This window comes from Monodelphis domestica, chromosome 1, assembly GCF_027887165.1.
Source record: "Monodelphis domestica isolate mMonDom1 chromosome 1, mMonDom1.pri, whole genome shotgun sequence".
NCBI classification, from domain to species: domain Eukaryota; kingdom Metazoa; phylum Chordata; class Mammalia; order Didelphimorphia; family Didelphidae; genus Monodelphis; species Monodelphis domestica.
This window is the reverse complement of record NC_077227.1, coordinates 2,130,900-2,150,507: the sequence shown is the minus strand read 5'-3', so window position 1 is coordinate 2,150,507 and position 19,608 is coordinate 2,130,900. Positions and strand designations below refer to the sequence as shown.

Sequence of the window (19,608 nt, the reverse complement as noted above, 5' to 3'; positions counted from 1 at the left end):
TGTGGGGAAATCCAGGGCTCAAGCAGAAAAGCAGGCTGATCGCGTTTCTCAACTGAGAAACTGAGGCTACGGGGAAGCCTTCCCTAAACGGCTGTCTGCCATGTTGCCTGCTGCCTCTGTTTACCCTCCCTGCCATACGCCCCCCACTTCCTTGTGACAGCGTTTAGCCCCCGCGCCCTCCCTCCCCGTCCCCACCTCCAGGCTTCCCGGCTTTTCCCGGGCAACCTCCAACGCGCCCTGCCTCGTTTCCTTCTTGGCTCCTTTGTGCTCTTGGCAGAGCCTGGTGCCTGGTGGGGAGGCGCCGCTGGAGGCCCCGGGAGGGCGGCCCTGGGTTGCTTGTGCTGACTGAGGTCATCTCTGCAAGTCACTCGATTGAGGACTGGAGAGAAGGGGAGGAAGGCGAGGGCTGGGCAGGGATCGGGGAGCCGGGGAAGAGGAAGTGCTTCGACAGACCGATGGGGCACTCGGGAAGCCGGATCGTCTCTCCCCCCTTCCCAACAGCCTCCCGGCCGGGCCTCCCTCTCCAGCCTGTCTCCTTCCATTTGGGCCTTTTTTTCCATCACACTCCGTCCTCCCTCATCCCTTTCCAGTTGCGTTTTCTCACCACTCGCTCGTTCTTCTCCAGCTCCTCCGCCACAGCTCTCGAACCCGCTTCTTCGGGGCCGGCCCAGCTGGGTAATGGACAGCAAGGTCCAGAGCAGCTTCTCGCTGTGCCACGGGGCCCGCAGACACCAGCCCCACCCTGACACCGAGGCCGTCTCTCCGACAGCCCTTCCTGGAGCCCTGCCTGGTCAGCCCTTTGAACCGCCTGGTGGCTGGGCCAAGGCCGCTTCCCAGGAGCCTGCGCTCCTGGCTTCCTCGATTCCATTCTGGCCCTCGGGGCAGGGACCCCCCTTTCCCCGTCCCCTCTGTATTCTCTGCACTGGGTGGCCCGGCGGGCCCTCGCCGGCTCTTTCTGGGGCCAAGCACCGTGGTGAGTGCTGGGGACACAGGTAGAGGCAGAGCTGGACGGGAGCCGGTCTCGGTTCTGGCGGAGCCCCAGCCACGGTGCGGAAGGCAACGTGGAAGGCCAGCGGGAGGGCTCCAGGGGCCTGGGGGGCAGCTGCACAGCCCACTGCGATGCATCCTCTTCCATGCCGTTCCCACTGATAAAAGGCAGCCGGTGTGTGCCAAGCGCCTGGCCGAGCTCTGGGGTCGGAGGCTCCGGCCACGACACCACCCGGCTGCCTACGTGGTCAAGATTTCCAGCCTTAAGAGGAGGAAGGCCTGGCGCAGTGGTGGCGCTGTCACAGCACAGAAGGGAGTCTGTGGAAGGGATGGGACAAGGTTTGCCTGGCAGATTGGGTGGGGGGCAGCCAGCGGATGAGGAATTCAGGACGGCCTGGGTGCCTGGGAGGACAGCAATGGGGGCTGCAAGAGGTCACCTCTGGGCGGGTTGAGTCCGAGGGGTTCTACGAGGCACGTTCCGTGGGCAGCGAGAGATGTGGGTCCGTGGCCAGGGCGTGGATCGGCAGGGGAGGATAAGCATGGGGTGAAAGAATCCACCGGAGATGAGGGAACGACAGAAGAGGGCACCGGGCTGGCCGTGGGGGACATCCACCATTAGTGGCCACGACCTGGATTTAGTCTGGTGAAAGGTGCCTGAGGAGCATTGGGGGAGCGGGATGGGGGAGCAGGCCGGGAGGAATGTTACCGAAAAGTAGAGAAATGGTCCAGAAAAGGTGATCTGCAAGACTGAGTATTGGCTCCAAACTGGCCTCAGACGCTTCCCAGCTGTGGGCAAAGCCCCCTTGGCCTCGGCCTCCCTACTTTTCTGCCTTGGACCCAGCACATAGCTTTGATTCCAAAATGGAAGGGGAGGGCCATTTTAAAAGAAGAAGGAAGGAGGAATCTGGAATTATTTTTTTAATAGAAAGGAAGGCGGTCTAGCAGAACTAGATCTTAAGCTGTACTATAAGCTGGTAACTACTGAAATTGGTGCCAGTTAAGAACTAGAAAGACCAATCAGTGGAACAGAATAAGTATACAATTCTGTATGATTGAAAATCTGTTACCCTAAAAAAAGAACTACATATCCCAAGAGCCCACTGACTTCCTGTCATTACGTACTTCCTGTAGACAGAGGATAAAGGGCGTGGGCTTTGGAGGCTCCGCTCTGATGTAGAATCAGCACTGATGGTGGTGAGGGGGGGATGACTAAAAAATGGCTAACCAGCCATGGGCACGTGGTCTTTATTTTGTATCTTCTTTATTCCTTGATTTCTAATGATCATTAATAAATCTCTAAAAATATATTATTATTGAGATTTAATTTTAACTTTGACAATACACAGTAGTAAATGGTGATTAGAACCTTGTGTCTGAAAAATGTAAAGATTAAGCTTTGGGGATATGAATTTAGTATTTGGTAAAAATTGTTGGAACAACTGGAAAGCAATCTGGCAGAAACTAGGTGCAGGCAGGTATCTTCTACCACTTACCGAGCTGAGGTCAAAATGGTAGACTTGGACATAAAGGGAGATGATATCATGCGGAAATGAGAAGAGCATAGACCAGGTTACCTACAGTTTATGGAGAGGAGAATTTGTGAATAAGCAAGAGGGAGCCCTGAGATGCAAAATAAGTGACTTTGTATTCAATTTGAAAGGTTTGGGGCAAATAAAACCAGTTCTAGCCAAGAAAAGGAAAGCAGAAGAGTGAGGAGGGGAGATTCATAGACAGGTCTCATGTCTCTCTACAGAGAATTTTGTCCAGTTTAGAAAAATTCCCCCAATTTGGGGATGAAGAAATCAGAGCTTTATAGTCATGCAAAAATTCTCGAAGTCATCATTGATTAGAGAAATGCAAACTAAAACTACTTTGAGATCCCATCTTACACTTACCAAATTGGCTAAAACAGGAAGCAATGCAGAGTGCCCTAAGCAGAAGGGGGAGAACGCTGTACACAGTAATAGCAGTACTGGGCAATGATCCTCCGTGAAAAGTTGGCTCCCCCCTGCAATGCAGCAACCTGGGCCGATCCTGAAAGACATGCCGGGGAGGCTCTCCACCTCCAGAGAAAGAACCCTGGCGTCGTCTTTCCCATCCGGGTATCCTCGGTTTTATCTGGGGCTCGTGTGTACGAGTTTGCTCTTACAGGGACCAAGATGGAAGTGCGTTTTGCATGACAAGAAAATAAAATGTTTTAAATTGGCTAAAATGATCGAAGAGAAAAATGACAAGCGTGGGGGGGGGGGGGGAGGATGGAAGAAGGAGGCCCCTAGTGTTGTCCGGCCCCTATGTGGGCCCTCGCGCTTCCTCTTCATCTTCTCTCACGCGTTCTGGCTCCTCCTCGTCTCGTCATTCATCTGGGCAGCTCCCTCCCTCCCTCCCTCCCTCGGTGCAGCTTTGGGAGGGAGGGAGGGAGGGAGGGAGCTGCCCAGATGAATGACGAGACGAGGAGGAGCCAGAACGCATGAGAGAAGAAGAGGAGGCGCGAGGGCCCACATACGGGCCGGATGGACGCACGGAGCTGGGATTCCGTGGCTTTTTAGTCAAGGGGGAAACATGGGTGTGCCTGTAGCAGACGCAGGGGGACACTGAACATGAGTGCTAGAAGCTGGGGGGCAGAAGGGGCGACCTCCTGGAGAAGACACGCACACTTCAGAGCGGTTTGCCTTCGCGGAGAAAAGCCACCTCTTTGCTTGGAACAGGAAGGCGGAGGGCTGAGGCAGACGAGAAGCAGAAAAGACGTTCTGGGCAGACGAGGAGCCTTGGGGAGTGTGGACCATGACGGGGCTGCCCTAGGGAGGGTGCGCAGTTCGCAGTTCGTTGGCAAGGTGTAGAGTGTAGCAGTGATGAGATTAAACAAAGGTCTTTTCAACTTTTTATTTTTATTTTTTCAATCAGGAAAAATCCCCCCCCCTCCCGCCACCCCCATTGAGAACAAAAGGAACAGTCATTGTTACAGATATGTACAGTAAAGCAAACACGCCTCGGCATTGGCCACATCTAAATCTTGCTCCGGGCATCCATGTCTCACTCGCTGAATGCGTCCCTTCATGCTGTCCTGGCGGGTCATCAGACTGGGTAGAGCTCCTCCTCCTCCAGCTGTTCTTCTCTGCATGCATTGTTCTCCTGGTTCCCTCACTCTCCATCCGTTCATACAGGCCTTCCCAGGTCTCTCTGAAACTACCCCCCTCTTAGACGACAATAGCATTCCCCAGATTTAGGAGTGCTATCCTCAGTTCCAAGGCAGAAGAGCGGTAAGGGCTGGGCAATGGGGGTTAAGTGACTTGCCCAGGGTCACACAGCTAGGCAGTATCTAAGGCCAAATTTGAATGGCAGGACTTCCAAGCCTGACTCTCTATCCACTGAACCACCTCGTTGCCCCATTATTGTTCATTCATGATGACCTTTTTATGTCTTTCTAAACTCCTGTGTTTGAACTTCAAAATGTCTACACAATTCTGATCTTTTCATCAGGAAAGCTTGAAAGACCTCTGAGATGCCAATAACCTCCTATTTGTTCCCCTATAGAATGAGAGTCCGTTTTCCTGGGTTGGGTGAGTTATTATTGGACAGTGGCCCGTTGCCTTTATCTTTTCCAAGCTCTTCTCTCCTTCACAGTGGTGGCTGCTAAATTCTATATAACCCTGACTGTGGCTCTTGGGTATCTGAATCCTTTCAGTCGGCTCCAAGCATTCTTTCTTTGATCTGAAAACTCTGGATCTTGCCCGGAGTATATCTGAGAGTTTTCATTTGGGGTTTCTTTCAGGAGGCAACCAACAGATTCCTTCTAATTCCACTCGGCCCTCTGGATCGAAGAAGTTTGCACAATATTCGTGGCTTTTGTTAACGTTTTTTTTCAGTGATCCAAAGAAACCATTTTTGATGACTGACATTTTGTGATTCAGATTTTCTCCCTCTCTGCCTGCCCAAGGTGGTCAATAGGCCAATCCATCAGCTCTACCAGTGCTTTCATGCAATACGTATTAGTAGTTGTTGTATGTCTCCTATTAGACTGTGGGCTCCTTGAAGGCAAGCACCTCTTCTGGGCCCTTCTATACCCCGCCTGCAGAACGGTGCCCATTACAGTGCAGGCAGCCCAATGGCATGATTTTCATTCAACAGCACAGGAAGAGGAGTGACCCAAGGCTGGGGCTTAGCAGGGCAAATCCTCGACAAGATAAGGAGCCCAGAGACTGGAGGGAAGATGAACAGCTTCACCAACGGGTCAAGGTGGGGAAGATGGGTAGTGTAGCCTGAACAAAAACGATGGCCTGGGCAGGAACTGAGGCTTGGCAGGACTGGGTAGGACAAAGAGTTGGGGCTACCAGGCACAGGGAGAGGCAGAATGACAAGAGATCCGTAAAGGATCAGGAGACTTCATCCAAGTGTGGCCCTTGTGGGTGAGGGCGAGATGGTGCTCATCCCTGTCTGGGTGTCTCTGGGGTTGTGGAGGAGATCAGGAGGCACAATGAAGTGGAGGATAAAGGGAGCATCAGCCCTCTGGTATGGGTGCAGGAGAGAGACACCGAACTCACTGAGGAAAAGAGGGGGATCCTGGAGCTCCCTAATGCTGATCAGATGCTAGTTCTGGAAGGAGAGATCACCAAGTGATGGGGTAGAAGGGAGCCAGGAGGATTCCAGCTCCCCCACATGACTGGTGAGGACAGACAGGTTGAGTGCTGGAAAGGCTGCCCATCAAGGCTGTGGTCTAGCCAGAGCCACAGACCGAGGGCATTCCACAGAGCCCAGGGGAAGGGGTGGGGGCTTTAGAGGGATTAAGGGTGGAGAATCGGGCTGGAATAGAAATGTGGGATGGGGTTGTTCATCATGGACGTGGTTGCCATATTCCTAGCCTCAGGGGCTGTTCTCCTGGGGTCTTCTCAGCCCTTTCTGATGGCAGCTGGGTGGATGGTGCCAAGGCTTTGGTGGGGAGAACTCTCTATCCTCACGCTTCAGTCCCTGGAGGAGCTAGGGCGGCCCTTCCTCTTGGGGCATTCAGTGGAAACTGTCAGACCTGAGCTCTCGCTTATCTTTCAGGACTGCTAAGATTGATGGAGATGGTTCCCTAGCTGAGATCGACGGGAAGATGCAGACTGCTCTTCCAGGTTCCAGCTCCGGCTCCCTTCAGGGTCTGTTCCAGGGCCCCCTCCTGGGGTCAGAGCCCTTCGGTGTCTTTGGCTCCCTCCATCTGCCCTCCTCTGCAGAGGTGAGGGACTCCAGGGGCTGACCATCTCCCACTGGCCATGGTTCTGGTGTTCATTTAGCAGAAATACTTTTGTTTCTCGTTAAGGACCTAACAGAGAGAGGGAGCTGCTGCGTCCATATGCCGCCCCTCCGTGGCTGGACCCAGGAGAGCCGCCCCCCTTCTTGGGCTGAGGAGGCCATCACCCACGTGGCCAGGAAGGCTGGGACAGACCCTTTTAAATGAAAAGGTCGTGTTTGTTCCAGCCCAAAAGAACGGGGACAGAGAGGAGAGCAGGGAAGGCCCGACCCCCTCCAGGGCTCCTGGACGCCGGTGACTGGTCGCAGCCCAGGCTGGCTCCTCTGAAGGGTTTGGCCACAAAGAATCACTCCCATTGCGGCCCTATCATCACTGTGGGAGACATTGGGCAGGGCACAAGGATGTGAAATCAGCACAGGGAAGCGGGCAGGCTTGGTGGGGGGCAGCTCTCTGGGGCCCGCATCTGGGGAAAGGGGAGAGGACGGTGGGAGACGCCACACATCAGCATCGTAGAGCATCTCGAGCAAGTGGACCGCCTGGTGGGCTTCCTCCTTTCCCCATTTTCAGGAAGTCCGCCCGGCAGAACAGCGGAGAGCGGGGTTGGGGGGCCTCCGTGACCCCGACACTATGATGTATTTTGTACACGGAGCTTCAGATTCACGTGTTCTGAGGGATTCCATCCAAGTCTGGGACGGGAAAGGGCTCAAGAGCCACCGGACGCTGCCCCTCTCCTCCTGCTGAGCTAGGGATGCGTGGACGGATGGCCTTCCTCCGAGGCGCTGGCCTGGCGAGCCCTAGAAGGTGCTGGCGGAGCTGGTGAGGCGTCTGCCAATGTAGATCCTGCGGGAAGAGGAAGTACAGTTAAGAGCCGGGACCCCGTGGACGGGCAGACGCGATTCCCCGCCACGCTGGGAGGCGGAGTGGCCGGGGCTGGCGCCATCCATCGCCTCGCCTGGGCGCAGATGCACCCAGGGATGTCCCAGAGCAGCGCGGGACATGCTGAACCCCAGGATTCCAGGAGGTGGGTTCCAAGCCCACCCCCGGTTCCGAGGCGGTGATCCCAGGCAAGGGTCATGGATGCTAGCGGGAGCTCGGACCCAAGCCCAGAGAACATGAGCCCAAAGCAGGCGGGTGCAGGGAGCCCGGCCAGCGTCCAGTCGGAATCTTGGGCAGGAGGGCAGATGGCGGCTCCCCGGCTCCATAGCCGCCCTAGGCCAGGCAGAGCCTCAGCACACCAGGAGTGCCTGGCTCTGACCGCCCCAGGGAAGGCGGATGGACTTCCTGGGCCGGCCTGCAGGCGGTCCTGGCCTCGCTCCTCTCCAGAGCGCTGACCTCACAGACGAGCCCTGAGGCAGGAGGCAGGAGGCAAGGCTGTGCCGGAGCTCAGGGCCCACGTGCCAATGTGCCAAGGCAGGCAGGAAGACGACGAGGATCCCCATCGATCCACAGACTCAGAGATGGCGACGGGCGCATAAGAGGAACGCCAATGGGAGAAGCCAGGGAGGGAGTTTCGAGTGGTCGCTGAGAGGGAAACTGAGGCCACAGAGGTCCAGGCAGTGTCAGCGACCAGACTTGAACTCACCTCCCTGACTGCAGGCCCATCTGGCAGGGGAGACGCCAAGAGAGATGCCCAGGGACGGCGTCGGCTTCTCTGAAACCCCTCCCGGCACTCCCCAGAGCTCGGGCACCCCACGGATGCCTGCCAGCCACTGGGTAGAGCCGCACTCTGGGGAGGCCACCGTTCCCTCCCGGCCCCGAGGACGTGCGCAGGCTCTCACCCGAGGCCAATGGCGAGGAAGTGCGAGAGCAGCAGGGACGGGAGGAAGACCTTGAGAAACTCGGCCGAGAAGATGCCCCCCTTCTTCATGACGCTCGTGTTCCGCATGCTCAGGGTGGCCGAGCGCTTGGGGTGCTTGAAGAGGAACTCCCTGTGGCGAGGAGAGCAGTGGCAAGGCCTGGCTCGCCGGGGACCTCCTGGGAGCCCTTCCCCCTCCCCTCCCCTCCCCCTCGCCCCTCCCCTCACTTTGGGGGCACGTTTTCGGGCCTGCTGGACCAGTCCCAGATCCAGTCCGAGTTCTTCTTCAAGATGCTCTCGACTTCCTTCCGCCTCTCCATGTAGTCTTCCTCCGACTGAAACCGAACAGAAGCTCCCTGAGACCCCCAGCTGGACCCCGCAGCTCAAAGCTGGGCCGGTCAGGCTCCCCACGGGGCGCCTCGGAGGGGGAGGGGCCTCTGGGAAGCCCCGCCCCCCACACCCATAGGTCAGTCCAAGCCGGCCACCTGGGGGGCCTGGGACCGGGCAGCCTTCGGGGCTCTCCTCGTCAGTCACTGGACAGCAGGTCCAAGCGGTCACGACCCCCCCCTCCTCCGTAGCCCGGCTCGGACCCCTCGTACCTGGGAGCTGTTCTTTTCCCCGATGCTGTGAGTGTCCGCCTCCGACATCCGGGCGGTGTCCTGGGGGGTCTGAGAGCGGGGAGGGCTGGACGGGACAAGGACAGAGACCCCCCCTCAGCGGGCGGCGCCCGGAGCGGATTCTCAGACCCGGCTGTTGTGCCAGGACGGAGGCCCTTTAAGGCGTCTGCCCTCCCCCCCCCCGGGGACCCCAGATCAGAAGTCGGCGCCCTCCTCTGGACCCTCCCCCGACCTGCCCTGAGTTCCAGATGGGCCGGAAGGGGGCGGCTCCTCCCCGTGGCTGACCCTCCGGCCCAAGGCCGTCTGCCTTGGCCCTGAGCGGCCAAAGCTCGTGAAGGCCTCGGCGTTCACCCACGCCCACGTCCATCTTGTTCAAGCCTGTGATGGGCTCGCTTGTGTGGCGCCGGGCGATCCCGCACCGGCATCCGCGTCCTTCCTCAGAGCCTGGATCTAAGGCTGCCTGCACAGTGGCCGGCCGGCTCACGGCTGTCCCCTCTGTGGCCCGCAGGGCGTTCTCGGGGTGCCACCCCCCCCTCCCTTCCTTCTGGGGCATCCATCCTGCCACCCCAAAACCCTCTCCCCGCCACTGGGGTGCCCGCCATGCCCGAGGCCAGCCTCCGCCCTTCCACTGCACCCTGGCTGCCAGGGCTGCCCTCTGGGGAGGAGAACGTGTGCCAGCAGCGCCCGCCAGAGCCGGGAGTTCCCTCGTTCTCTGCCGAGGGCTCCCCCTGTGCCCACCCTGGAATCTGGGGACCCCTCTAGAGCACGACTCTGGGGGGCTCCTGCCTCCCTGGGCGAGCTGGAGTGGCCGTCACGAGGGCTGGTGAGGCGCCGCATGGCCTCTGTCCGGCCTCTTATCCGTGTCCGGGAGTCGCCGGTCACTCGGGTGTCCTCTGCGGGGGTCCGAGCTCTGAGTGGGTGCAGGTCCCTGGTGGAGCCTCTGGCCGGGAGGCCGTTTTCTGGGTGCTTTTTCTGCGGGAGCCACCATGGCTCTGCTAGCTGGCAGCCTGCCCAGGTTTGGGGGGCTCCGTCGGGTCTGGGAGCCCCCCATCCCCTCGTCTTCCTCCCGCCAGTCCTTCCGCCATCTGCTGGGAAAGGCTGTGGCCTCGGTCCCTGCCTGGTCCCTGCCTGCCCCCTCCGGGGCCACCTGCTGTGTTTATCCCCGACAGAACCTCGGTGAGGCCGGACGGGAATGCGGGACCTCCAGATGGCGCTGGTGGCGCCATTAAAGAAACGGACCAGAAATGGTGGGGGGCAGGGTGGAGCAGGCTGGAGCGGCGGCCCAGAAGCCCCCCTCCCCCCGCCTCCCCTCCCCCTACCTGTCGCAGTGGGAGCTCTTGGAGCTGCTGCGTCCTGACTCGTGCTGGGCGTCCAGAAGGATCTTCTCCATGTCGCCGTTATAGGCCGAGATGGAGGCTGGTGCCACCGGGCTGGGGCCTCCGCCATTACTGCTGAAGTGGAGCTCCACCCAAGAGCCTGCAGCGTGGAGGATGAGGCTGGAGGAGCCCCGCTGCCCATGCAGGAGGCGGATCCCCCCTCGGGAGAGCTCCACATCCCCTCCTCCATCTGGGTGGGAGGGGCTACGGCCCGCCCAGCCCCGCCCCCACCGCTTGGCAGAGGCGGGAGCCACAGGCCACCATCCCACAGCGAGGGTCACGTGACTGCGAGAGCCCACAAAGGGAGGGAAGCCTGCGGGACGGCCCTGCTGAGCCTGAGCACCCTGAGCTCTGTCCAGGGCCAACACAGGCGTCCAAGAGGTGCACACACAAACACACAAGATGCACACACATATGCAGAGACACACTCAGACACACTCACACTTGGCACACTCACATATACAGACACACACTTACACACTCACATACACAGAGACACACACACTCACACTTGGCACTGTAAACCTTAAAATTTCTCAGACTTATGAATGTTAGGGGTTTCCCCCATTGGGGAATCTTCTACTTAAAAAAATTCCCTAGCAGATGGTGAGAACTCTACTTGAGTGTTGAGGCTCCTGGCTATGGGAGTGTCCCTGCTCCACCCTACTTAAGACCACTTTAGGACAGAAAATGGCTTGCTAGAACAATGAAAGTGCTTTGATCCATGCTTATGGAGGGGACAGGAAGTTCTTTGAGTCATGACTATTTTAGAATTGATACAATGGGATACTAAGTACCTATAAAGGTGGGGCAACTTGTAAACTACTTAAACCTAAAAGGGTGATAACTTATTCAGAGGTTTTTTCTTAATGAAATTAGTCGACACAGCAGCATTTTTTTCTGACTTACTAAAGAGATTAAAACTACTCAGCTGTGAATTCAAAATGGGCGGTCCTTTAGAAACATCTACAGTGATTGGTAGATATAAGGACTTAGGGGAGGTGACAGAGGAGATTTTTCCCTTAAAAATAAGAGCTCAGGGAAGAGCTGGGGCTGATTCTGAGGGAGCTCATTTTGAGAAGACTCATTCTAAGGATCTCGATTTCTGACTCTCATTCTGGAGAGCTCCTTGAGGAGCTCCTCTGAGGGGCTCTGTCCCTCTGGAGTAGGAGCTCTGGAGGCTCTTCAGAGAGGCCCTTTGAAACAATCTCTGGCTGGAAGACTCTTTGAGGAAGGATGCTGGCCTGGTGTTACTGGAATCCTTGTTTAGTCAGACCTTGTGGTGAGTACTAAAAAAACTGACTGATTTCTCTTTTAGGACTTAGGTCTAGGCCATATTGGCTTGAGGCCCTTCATACTTTACTCTCTCTCTCTTTCTTTGATTACTCATTGTATTGTTAATTAAAATCTCTATAAAACCCAACTGACTTGGGTATTTGAATAATTGGGAATATTTCCCTGGCGACCACCTTATATTTGATTTTAAAACCCAAGACACTGTAGTGAAACATATTTCTGCGGTCAAATTTACTCACCCTCTCTTATATCTATCACAATTTATATCTTCCACTATTTTAATCACTACAGTTTAAGACCTCAACCATTTTAAATCTCACAGCACACACTCACACATAGACACACACTTATATGCAGACACACTCAGACACATTCACACTCGCACACTCACACATATACAGACACACTCAGACACATTCACACTTGGCACACACATATAGACACACACACATATGCAGAGACACACTCAGACACATTCACACTTGGCACACACTCACATATAGACACACACTTATATGCAGACACACTCAGACACATGCACACTCGCACACACACATATACAGACACACTCAGACTTGGCAAACACATATAGACACACACACTTATATGCAGATACACACTCAGACACATTCACACTCGGCACACTCACATATACAGAGACATACACATTTACACACTCACACTTATATACAGAGACACACTCAGACACATTCACACTTGGCACACACTCACATATACAGAGACACATACACTTACACACTCACACTTATATACAGACACACTCAGACACATTCATACTTGGCACACTCACACATATACAGAGACACACACACTTATATGCAGAGACACACTCAGACACATTCACACTTGCACACTCACACATATACAGAGACACACTCACAGACACATTCACACTAGGCACACACACATTCACAGACACACACAAGATACACACACTCAGCCACGTGCAGCTGGACGTAACATGGGTGAGGGGCCCAGGGACAGAGGGGGGCATTTTAGGGCCATTTGGAGGGAGTCCCCAAGACTAGATCATTCTCCCCCAGACTGGCACATGATGGACCAGTTTGGAAGGGCACGGGATTGGGTCTGGAGGCTCTGGGTTTGAGTCCCGGCTCTTTTTCTTTCCTGGCTGCGTGTTCCTAGGTCAGTCCCCCAAGCTCCCTCCTCACCGTATCGGGGGCCCTCTGGTCCTGCCCCCCCAGAGTAATGTGGGGGGCAACATCCGCTGGGCTGGGGTCCCCCAAAATGGAGGGGCCCGACAGTGACAGTCCCAGAGAACAGGGGAGGAGGCGGAGGTGAGGCTGGAGGGCAGCATCTTTGCATCATAAATTAATTCACAAATGTGGCCCAAGCAGCGAACTCCTCAGTTCCCAGGAAGGGACCCCCTTGGGGAGGTGTCAGCGACTCTCTGGATGGCCTCAAAGGCCCCCCGGAATTAAAACAGATGGGGGTTCAGGGCACATCTCACCCACATTGTTCCGTAGCCCAGATCCCATTGTGTCTATTTTGCAGAGTGGGAAACCAAGGCTTAGAGAACTCAGTGAGTCGCCCCATTGTCCCTGCCTGCGCATAAGAGGGGCAGAGGAGGAATTTGCATCTGCGTGCTCACCCTCCTGACAGGGGCCCTCCGCTGGGCTGGGCACGGTGCCAAGCCCCCGCACTCTGCCCCTTCTCCAGAGGACTCTGGGTCCAGCTCGGGAGAGCTCGGCTAAAGGGATGCCCAGTGCCATCAGTGCCCAGGGAGCATGTGCCATGGGCAGGGAAGGCGAGGGGCTCCCCACATGGACCCCAGCCCAGCTCCAAGACCAGGGGATATGATGAAAGCTGGGGCTGGCCCTCGGGTGCTGCCAGGGGAAGCTGGCACAGATATGAGCCTGGGCAGAGCAGGGAGCATGGCATGGGGTGAGCCCTCTGTCGAGGCAGATGTTTGGAGCGTTTTAGGGCTCTACCAGTCTGTGCCCCCCAGGAGCTGCCAGTCAAGCAGGTAGTCTTCCCAGCTGATCGTGGCAGGCCCCACATCGCTTCTGCTGCCCCCCAACATTCTGCCCCCCTCTTACAAGGAAAGACACTGCATAGATGGGCATGTGGTGCCCAATGCCTCTGCCCTTCCCTATCTGAATGACCTAGGGACCTGGACGAGGCAGAGCTCTCAGGGTCCTGCTCCCCTCTCTCTAGGGTCCCACCGAGCCCCCCCAAAGTGGGGGCCATTTTGCCTCTGAGCCTCTGTCCATGGGATTGAGGGATTCTGGCCCAGTCCAGGAAACAGTGGGTGCCCCCTCCTCCAGGGGCCTTCCCAGATCTCCAGTCTGAGCAGGGAGTGGCCTGTCTCATGTCCTGGAGCCTTTCCTGGGAAAGAGGGTTTAACAGTTCCGTTTGGCCCAAAAGGGTCAGAGACTACGCCAAGGAGACATGGCAAAGTGCCAGGCAAGGATGGACACCGGGAAAAGCTTCCCAACCCGAGAGCTGTTTCCAGAGCAGCTGGAGGGCTGCAGGAGAGGCAAGTCCAGCCTGGGGATTTCCTGCCCCCTCCAGCTGTATCTCCCTCAAAGCTTTATCCCCTCCCCCAAGCGGGCACCCTGGGAAAAAGGGCAAGGATGTACTCAGGGTCTTTGTCCTGGCACCTCCTTACACCAAGCTCTGGACCCTGGGGCACCCCAAAATCAGCTGGCTGTGCACTTCTGGGTTTGTACCCCAAAGAGACAATAAGGGAAAAGACTTGTACAAGAATCTTCATAGCTGCGCTTTGTGGTGGCAAAAAATTGGAAACGGAGAGGGTGTCCCCGATTAGGGAAAGGCTGAACGCATTGTGGCGTCTGTTGGGGATGGAATACTTTTGTGCTCAAAGGAATAATGAGCTGGAGGGATTCCACGTGAACTGGGATGACCTCCAGGAACTGATACAAGGTGAAAGGAGCAGAACCAGGACAACACTGTACACAGATGGATACATTGTGGCACAATCAAATGTAACTGACTTTGCTACTAGTAACAATGCAATGACCCAGGACACTCCTGAGGGACTTGTGAGAAAGAACTGTGGGAGCAGAAACGCAGAAGAAAAACACCTGCCTGATCTCATGGGTCAATGGGGATATAACTGGGGATGGAGACTCTAAAGGAACATCCTAGTGCAAATATCAATAACATGGAAATAGGTCTGGATCAAGGACACATGTAAAACCCAGTGGAATTGCTCATTGGCTACGGGAGGGGGCAGGGGGAGGACGGGAAAGAACACAAATCATGTGACCATGGAAAAATATTCTAAATTAACTAATTAAATAAAAATTTCAAAAACAAAATCAGCCGGCTGTGCTCCAGAGTTGGGCCACCCTGAAATCAGAGCCAGGAGAGAGCCTGAAGGGCCCCATCTGGGTCCCCAAGGCCCAGCACGCCGGACAAGGGGGACCCAGGCCTCAAAAGGGACAAGTGGGTGGGTCCTTGGAGCCTTCAGAGGGGAGAGGCTGGGAGCCCCTTTGTGCCCCTGGAAATATGTCTCCAAGGGCGAAATACAAGTGCAGGAGGGACTGCCCTGCCCTGTCCCGAGGGCAAGTCCTGGGTGCTGGGCTAGGCCAGGGGCTCCTGCCCTCTCTGGGGTCAGCCCGGATGTCTCTACCCCACCCCCCACCCCAGTGCTGGCCTCAGTTTTTGTTCCCTGGGCTCTTCCTCAGAAGCCTGTGTCCAGGGGGCTCTGGGGCGGCTCATCCTCTCTGCCAGCGCCAATGGTGGGAATGTTTCTTGTGGCCCCAGACCTCCAAGTGCCCCTGCCCCTGGGCACTGCCCAACCCCTGGGAGGGCCCTTCAGGGTCTGGATGCCAGCTGTGGTGCCCCCAAGCGTGGGCGGCATGCTGGGCACGGCCTGGCCATCTAAATCACCCTCGACCCAGCTCTAGTCACCCCCCAGTCGAGGTGCCCGCCCTGCCCAGGCTGCTGAGGCCTCCTTGGCCAGATGGGGCATGTGCCAGCCGCAGGGCACCAGCTGTCTTCTGCCCCTAAGCTGGGCACAGGGACAGTGCCAGGCGGAGAAGGGCGGGTAGGGGAAAGAAAGGCGCCTCCTCCCTCGGCGGCCCAGCAAGCCTCTGCCAGTGACCCGTGTGGGGCCGCACGTCCGCAGGCTGGGCCCGGAAGCATTCAGAAGTCTGGCTCCTGCTCCCGCTCCCACTCCTGCTCCCGGTCCCTGGGCCGGCTCTGCCACCTACTTCTCTGTGTGCCCAGGCAAGGGGCCGCTCCTGCAGCTCCAGAGCGCCTGAGGCTGGACTCGAACTCGGGGCTCCCCCAGCAGCCTCCCCTCCCCCAGGCGCTGGTGCCACACGGGGGGGGGGGGGGGGGGGAGGGGAGGGAGCCGAGCCTGCGCGCAGCTCTCCAAGGGCACGGGCGGGCGGGGGGGAGGCGCGGGCCTTCTGGGTTAATGATTGTTGGCTAGGCCAGGCTTTAGCGGGAAGCTCAGCTCGGGGGGGCCCCGGGGCCGGTGTAGACGGCTCCTCCCGGGGGGTCCGTCCCCTCCCCCGCCTTTCACTGCCGGGGGAGGGGGACTCTCGCGCCGTAAGTAGCATCGCTGAGGCGGCCCCGGGGAAGGGCACGGAGGAGGCTGCCTCCGCGGGGGCTGCCGGGGCCCGGCTCGGCCTCCCGCCGTACTGAGGGGCGGGGGGCGATCGTATAACGTCTGCTGCCCTTGGAGCTCCGCGCTCGGAAGGGGGGGCCCGCTCCTCGTAGCGCCGCCCCACCCCCGGCCTCCCGCACCCCGCACTCACCTTGCAGGTTCTCCTCGGGGGCTGGAGGCCCGCTCTGTGCCATGGCCCGGGACGGCAGGGCCGGCGGGGAGCCGGCGGGGAGCCTGGCTTGGAGGGGATGACTCTGTAGGGGTGACGCCGCCAAGGCTAGCCGCGAGTCTGCGCCGCGTCGGCCGACGCCCGGGGGGAGGCTCCAGTGGGCCGGGCAGCCGGCCCCGGGATTGGCCGCGCGGAGCGGGGCGGGGCGGGGCGCGGCCCCTTGGCCCTCCCCCGGCCCCCCGCGGGGACTGCGGCGACAACAAACCCGCGCCCCGCCCCCACCCGCGGCTTTTTCGGGCTGCCCCACCACCCCTTGGCCTGGAGCTGCCGGTGATAGGATAGAGAGAGGCTGAGGGAGGAGCAGGGGCCCCGCCCAGGATCCCTGAGGACAGCACTGGGAGAGCTGTCAGAGGGGAAGGGACTAGACCAGGAGTTGCATAAGCCTTTGAACTCAGATCTCTCCACCTCCTAGAAACAAATGGAGGGAAAGGAAATCTCTCCCCATCTCCCTGACAGATGACTGAGGCTGAGAACCCAGGGGCCAAGTCTGAACCCTGGTAGGGTGGGACAGAATTCGAATCCAAGTCCGAGCCTCTCCCAGCACACCTCCCCAGTCAGGGCCTCAGTTTGGGCTCTGCCTTTGGCTCTGGGAGACCTAGCCAGCCCTGCTCTTGTTTCCTTAATTTCCCCAGCCAGTGGGGGGGCACAATTTTCAGCCACCCTTTCCCCACACTGTGCACTCCTATTGCCCCGTGGAACACTCGCTGCTTTCCCAAGGGAAAAATTCACAGGGAAACAGAGGCAAGAGTGGGGGGCCCTGATCTGCCTTGGGACAGAAGGAGGCGCCTACCAGCAGAGGGAAGGAAGAAGGGGAGGCTGAGCGGAGCATCAGAAAGAGAAAGCGGAAAACAGGCCATGGACGTCAATGGCACAAACGCCCCCATGAGACCAAAGAGAGTCCTAGAAGGCGGAAGGGAGGAGAGCTGGAAAAGGCCTGCTCCGAGCTCCTTAAATGCAGTTCTGCCCAGCTAGCTCCCTCTCCTCCTCCAATGACCTCCGTCTTCTGGACAGATTAGCCCAGAACTCCTACTAAATGGCTCATCTTCCTCTGCTCAAACCTGGCTGTGGGGCCCTGGGGAAGCCCCTTACAATTGTTTGCCTCAGTTTCCTCATCTGTCAGATGGGCCAGAGAAGGAGCTGGCAGACCACTCCGTGGGGTCCCAAGGGGTCAGCCATGACTGAAAGGACTCGATGAGGACAATAGAAATTCTCTCTTGTTACTGGGGGAGGGGGGGATATCTAGAAGGGACTTTGTCCCCTTGCCACAATGGAGCCTGGGGCAAGGACAACTGGCAAAGGCCACTGCCAAAGGAGCAGCCTGCCTGTGCCCCTGAGAGGTACTCAAGAGAAGCCCCTCAGGCTCTCGGACCCAAGCCCTCTCCTTTAGATCTAGAGGGATCCAGAGCACTCTGGTGGCCACTGGCTGGGCAGCCCTTGCCCAAGGATTCTCCTGAATCACAAGTTTCCAGCTGGAGGGGCCTCTGGGGGTTCTTGGTTCGAATCCTTTAATAACAAGATGTGTGCCCAAAGCCACCCTGGGCAGAAGGGTTGGGGCCAAGATTCGAACCCTTCACTTCTGACTCTAGGCCTGGGAAGGAAAAGTGGCCTGACCAAGGCAAGTGTCTAGAGGGAGAGCAGGGAGAAGGGGGAACCCTGGGGGGCCTCAGCCCTGGCGGGTGAAGCAATGGGAAGGGCACGTCCTGGCCAGCCGGTTTCCAGGGAAATGCTGGCTCTTCTCTGAACTGAGGGGGCGGCCCTTCCCGCTGAGCTGGGGCTAATTTAGGCAGGGGGGGGGAGGGGGGGGCGCTCCTAATGGACTCTGGGCAGTCACCCGCCTCCCCCCCCTCACACACAGCCAGGAGTGTCAGAACTGAAAATGGGCCAAGGAGAAGCGCTCCCAGCTCCCAATGGGGCCACAGTCCGCCCTTGGCAGCCCCAGGGAAGGAGGCAGGCGCCGGTGCTGGCAGGCCTGGCAGAGGCGCCTCTCCTGGCTCCAGCGGGCCGGCCTCTGTGCGCAGCAAGCTCTGGCCCAGGAACTGCTCGGGGCGGGGGAGAATTTTACAGGTGAAGAAACTGAGGCCCGAGAGCCCAGAGACACACTGAACAGCTGCTTTCCCTACGGCCGCTTGCTGGGGGAGCTCGCGGGGCGCACTAGCTGCCTGCCCAAGTGCCCGCCCAGCGTGTGGGAGGAGCCGCGCCCGGCTGGTGGCCTGGAGCCTGGCCGCCGGAGGGGGCTGGGCCGCTCCCGGCTGGCACCTGACCCCGGACATCCCGGGACGGCCGGCGCCCAGGGAGCCTTCAGCTTTCAGGCCTCTTGGAGGGGAGGAAGAGCGGCCACCCGGCCGCTCGGGGTCTGGATTCCAGTCTGTGATGCGGACAAAGTACTAAAAGCGGCCCGGGAGGACCGGAGCGAGCTGGCCCGCCCCGGGCCAGAGCAGGGGGGCTAATAGCCGCGGGCCCCTCTCCAGCCCCCTCCGGGGCCGGCGGGAAGCCCCGAGCCCTCTGGGTGCCCCCTCCCCCCGCCGGCGGCGAGGAGGGCGGGGCTCTGGCCCGAGCGTGTGGAAGGGCGCCCCCCAGAGTCAGAGCCCGCCCAGGCTCGCTCCATCCCGCGGCGGCTTCAGCCCCTGCTGCGTGCCAGGCGCTGAGCGCCCAGAGAAGGCCATCCCTGCACTCGAGGGTTAGGGGGATGGGAGAAGGGGGCTGGAGGGGCGGCCCTGAGGAAGAAGGAGAGCCGGGGGAAAGGCCCGGAGGCGGGAGGCCTGAAGGAGCCGCCTTCCTGCACGGAGGACTCCGCCCCGCGACCCTGGAAGATGAGGGTGGCCTTGGCGAGGAGGAGCGGCGGGAGCCCCCTGTAGCCCCGCCCCCCAGCCCCCCGGCGTCGCCAAGTGGTCACAGAGTCCCCTCGGCTGCTGCCGGGACTAGTGCAGCCCGCTGGTGGCTCTTGCTGGGCTGCCAAGGGGCTGTTTGCAGCTGAAAATCTCACCCTCCCCTCCCCGCCCCCAGGCACCCCCAGGCACCCCCACAGGGGCCCCTTACCGGATCAACTCTAGTCCTTCCGTTAACCCAGATCCCCTCCCAGCTGTCTGGCTGTCTGTCTCTCTGTCTCTCTGTCTCCCTCTTTGTCGCTGTGTCTCTGTGTGTCTGTCTGTGTTTCTCTGTCTCTGTGTGTGTTTCTCTCTGTCTCTCTGTCTCTCTGTCTCTCTTTGTCTCTGTCTCTGTTTCTGTCTCTCTCTCTTTGTCTCTGTGTCTCTGTCTGTCTTTGTGTCTCTCTGTCTCTGTGTGTGTCTCTCTCTGTCTTTCTGTCTCTCTTTGTCTCTGTGTCTCTGTCTCTGTTTCTGTCTCTCTCTCTTTGTCTCTGTCTGTCTGTCTCTGTGTCTCTCTGTCTCTGTGTGTGTTTCTCTCTGTCTCTCTGTCTCTCTTTGTCTCTGTGTCTCTGTCTCTGTTTCTGTCTCTCTCTCTTTGT

At 58.4% G+C, this 19,608-nt stretch overlaps 1 protein-coding gene across 1 annotated transcript; it reads right to left on the bottom strand.

Annotated features, from left to right (window-relative positions):
• Positions 1 to 3,853: 3,853 nt before the first annotated feature.
• BNIP3 (BCL2 interacting protein 3) lies at positions 3,854 to 16,277 on the bottom strand. Its single transcript, XM_007506611.3, has 6 exons — positions 16,068 to 16,277; positions 9,943 to 10,099; positions 8,606 to 8,690; positions 8,235 to 8,341; positions 7,990 to 8,139; positions 3,854 to 7,051 (listed from the first exon to the last, which is right to left on the bottom strand). Exons 1-6 carry the CDS (start codon positions 16,108 to 16,110, stop codon positions 7,006 to 7,008), a joined length of 588 nt encoding a protein of 195 aa, XP_007506673.1. The 5' UTR covers positions 16,111 to 16,277; the 3' UTR covers positions 3,854 to 7,005.
• Positions 16,278 to 19,608: the final 3,331 nt, after the last annotated feature.

What these genes read in the sequence shown, in the direction of transcription:
- BNIP3 (XM_007506611.3), bottom strand. Translation starts at nt 16,110, where the DNA reads ATGGCACAGAGCGGGCCTCCAGCCCCCGAGGAGAACCTGCAAG. An exon ending in AAGAGCTCCCACTGCGACAG is followed by an intron (nt 8,691 to 9,942) that starts GTAGGGGGAGGG and finishes TGTCCCGTCCAG; the next exon opens with CCCTCCCCGCTCTCAGACCC. An exon ending in GGGAAAAGAACAGCTCCCAG is followed by an intron (nt 8,342 to 8,605) that starts GTACGAGGGGTC and finishes GTTCGGTTTCAG; the next exon opens with TCGGAGGAAGACTACATGGA.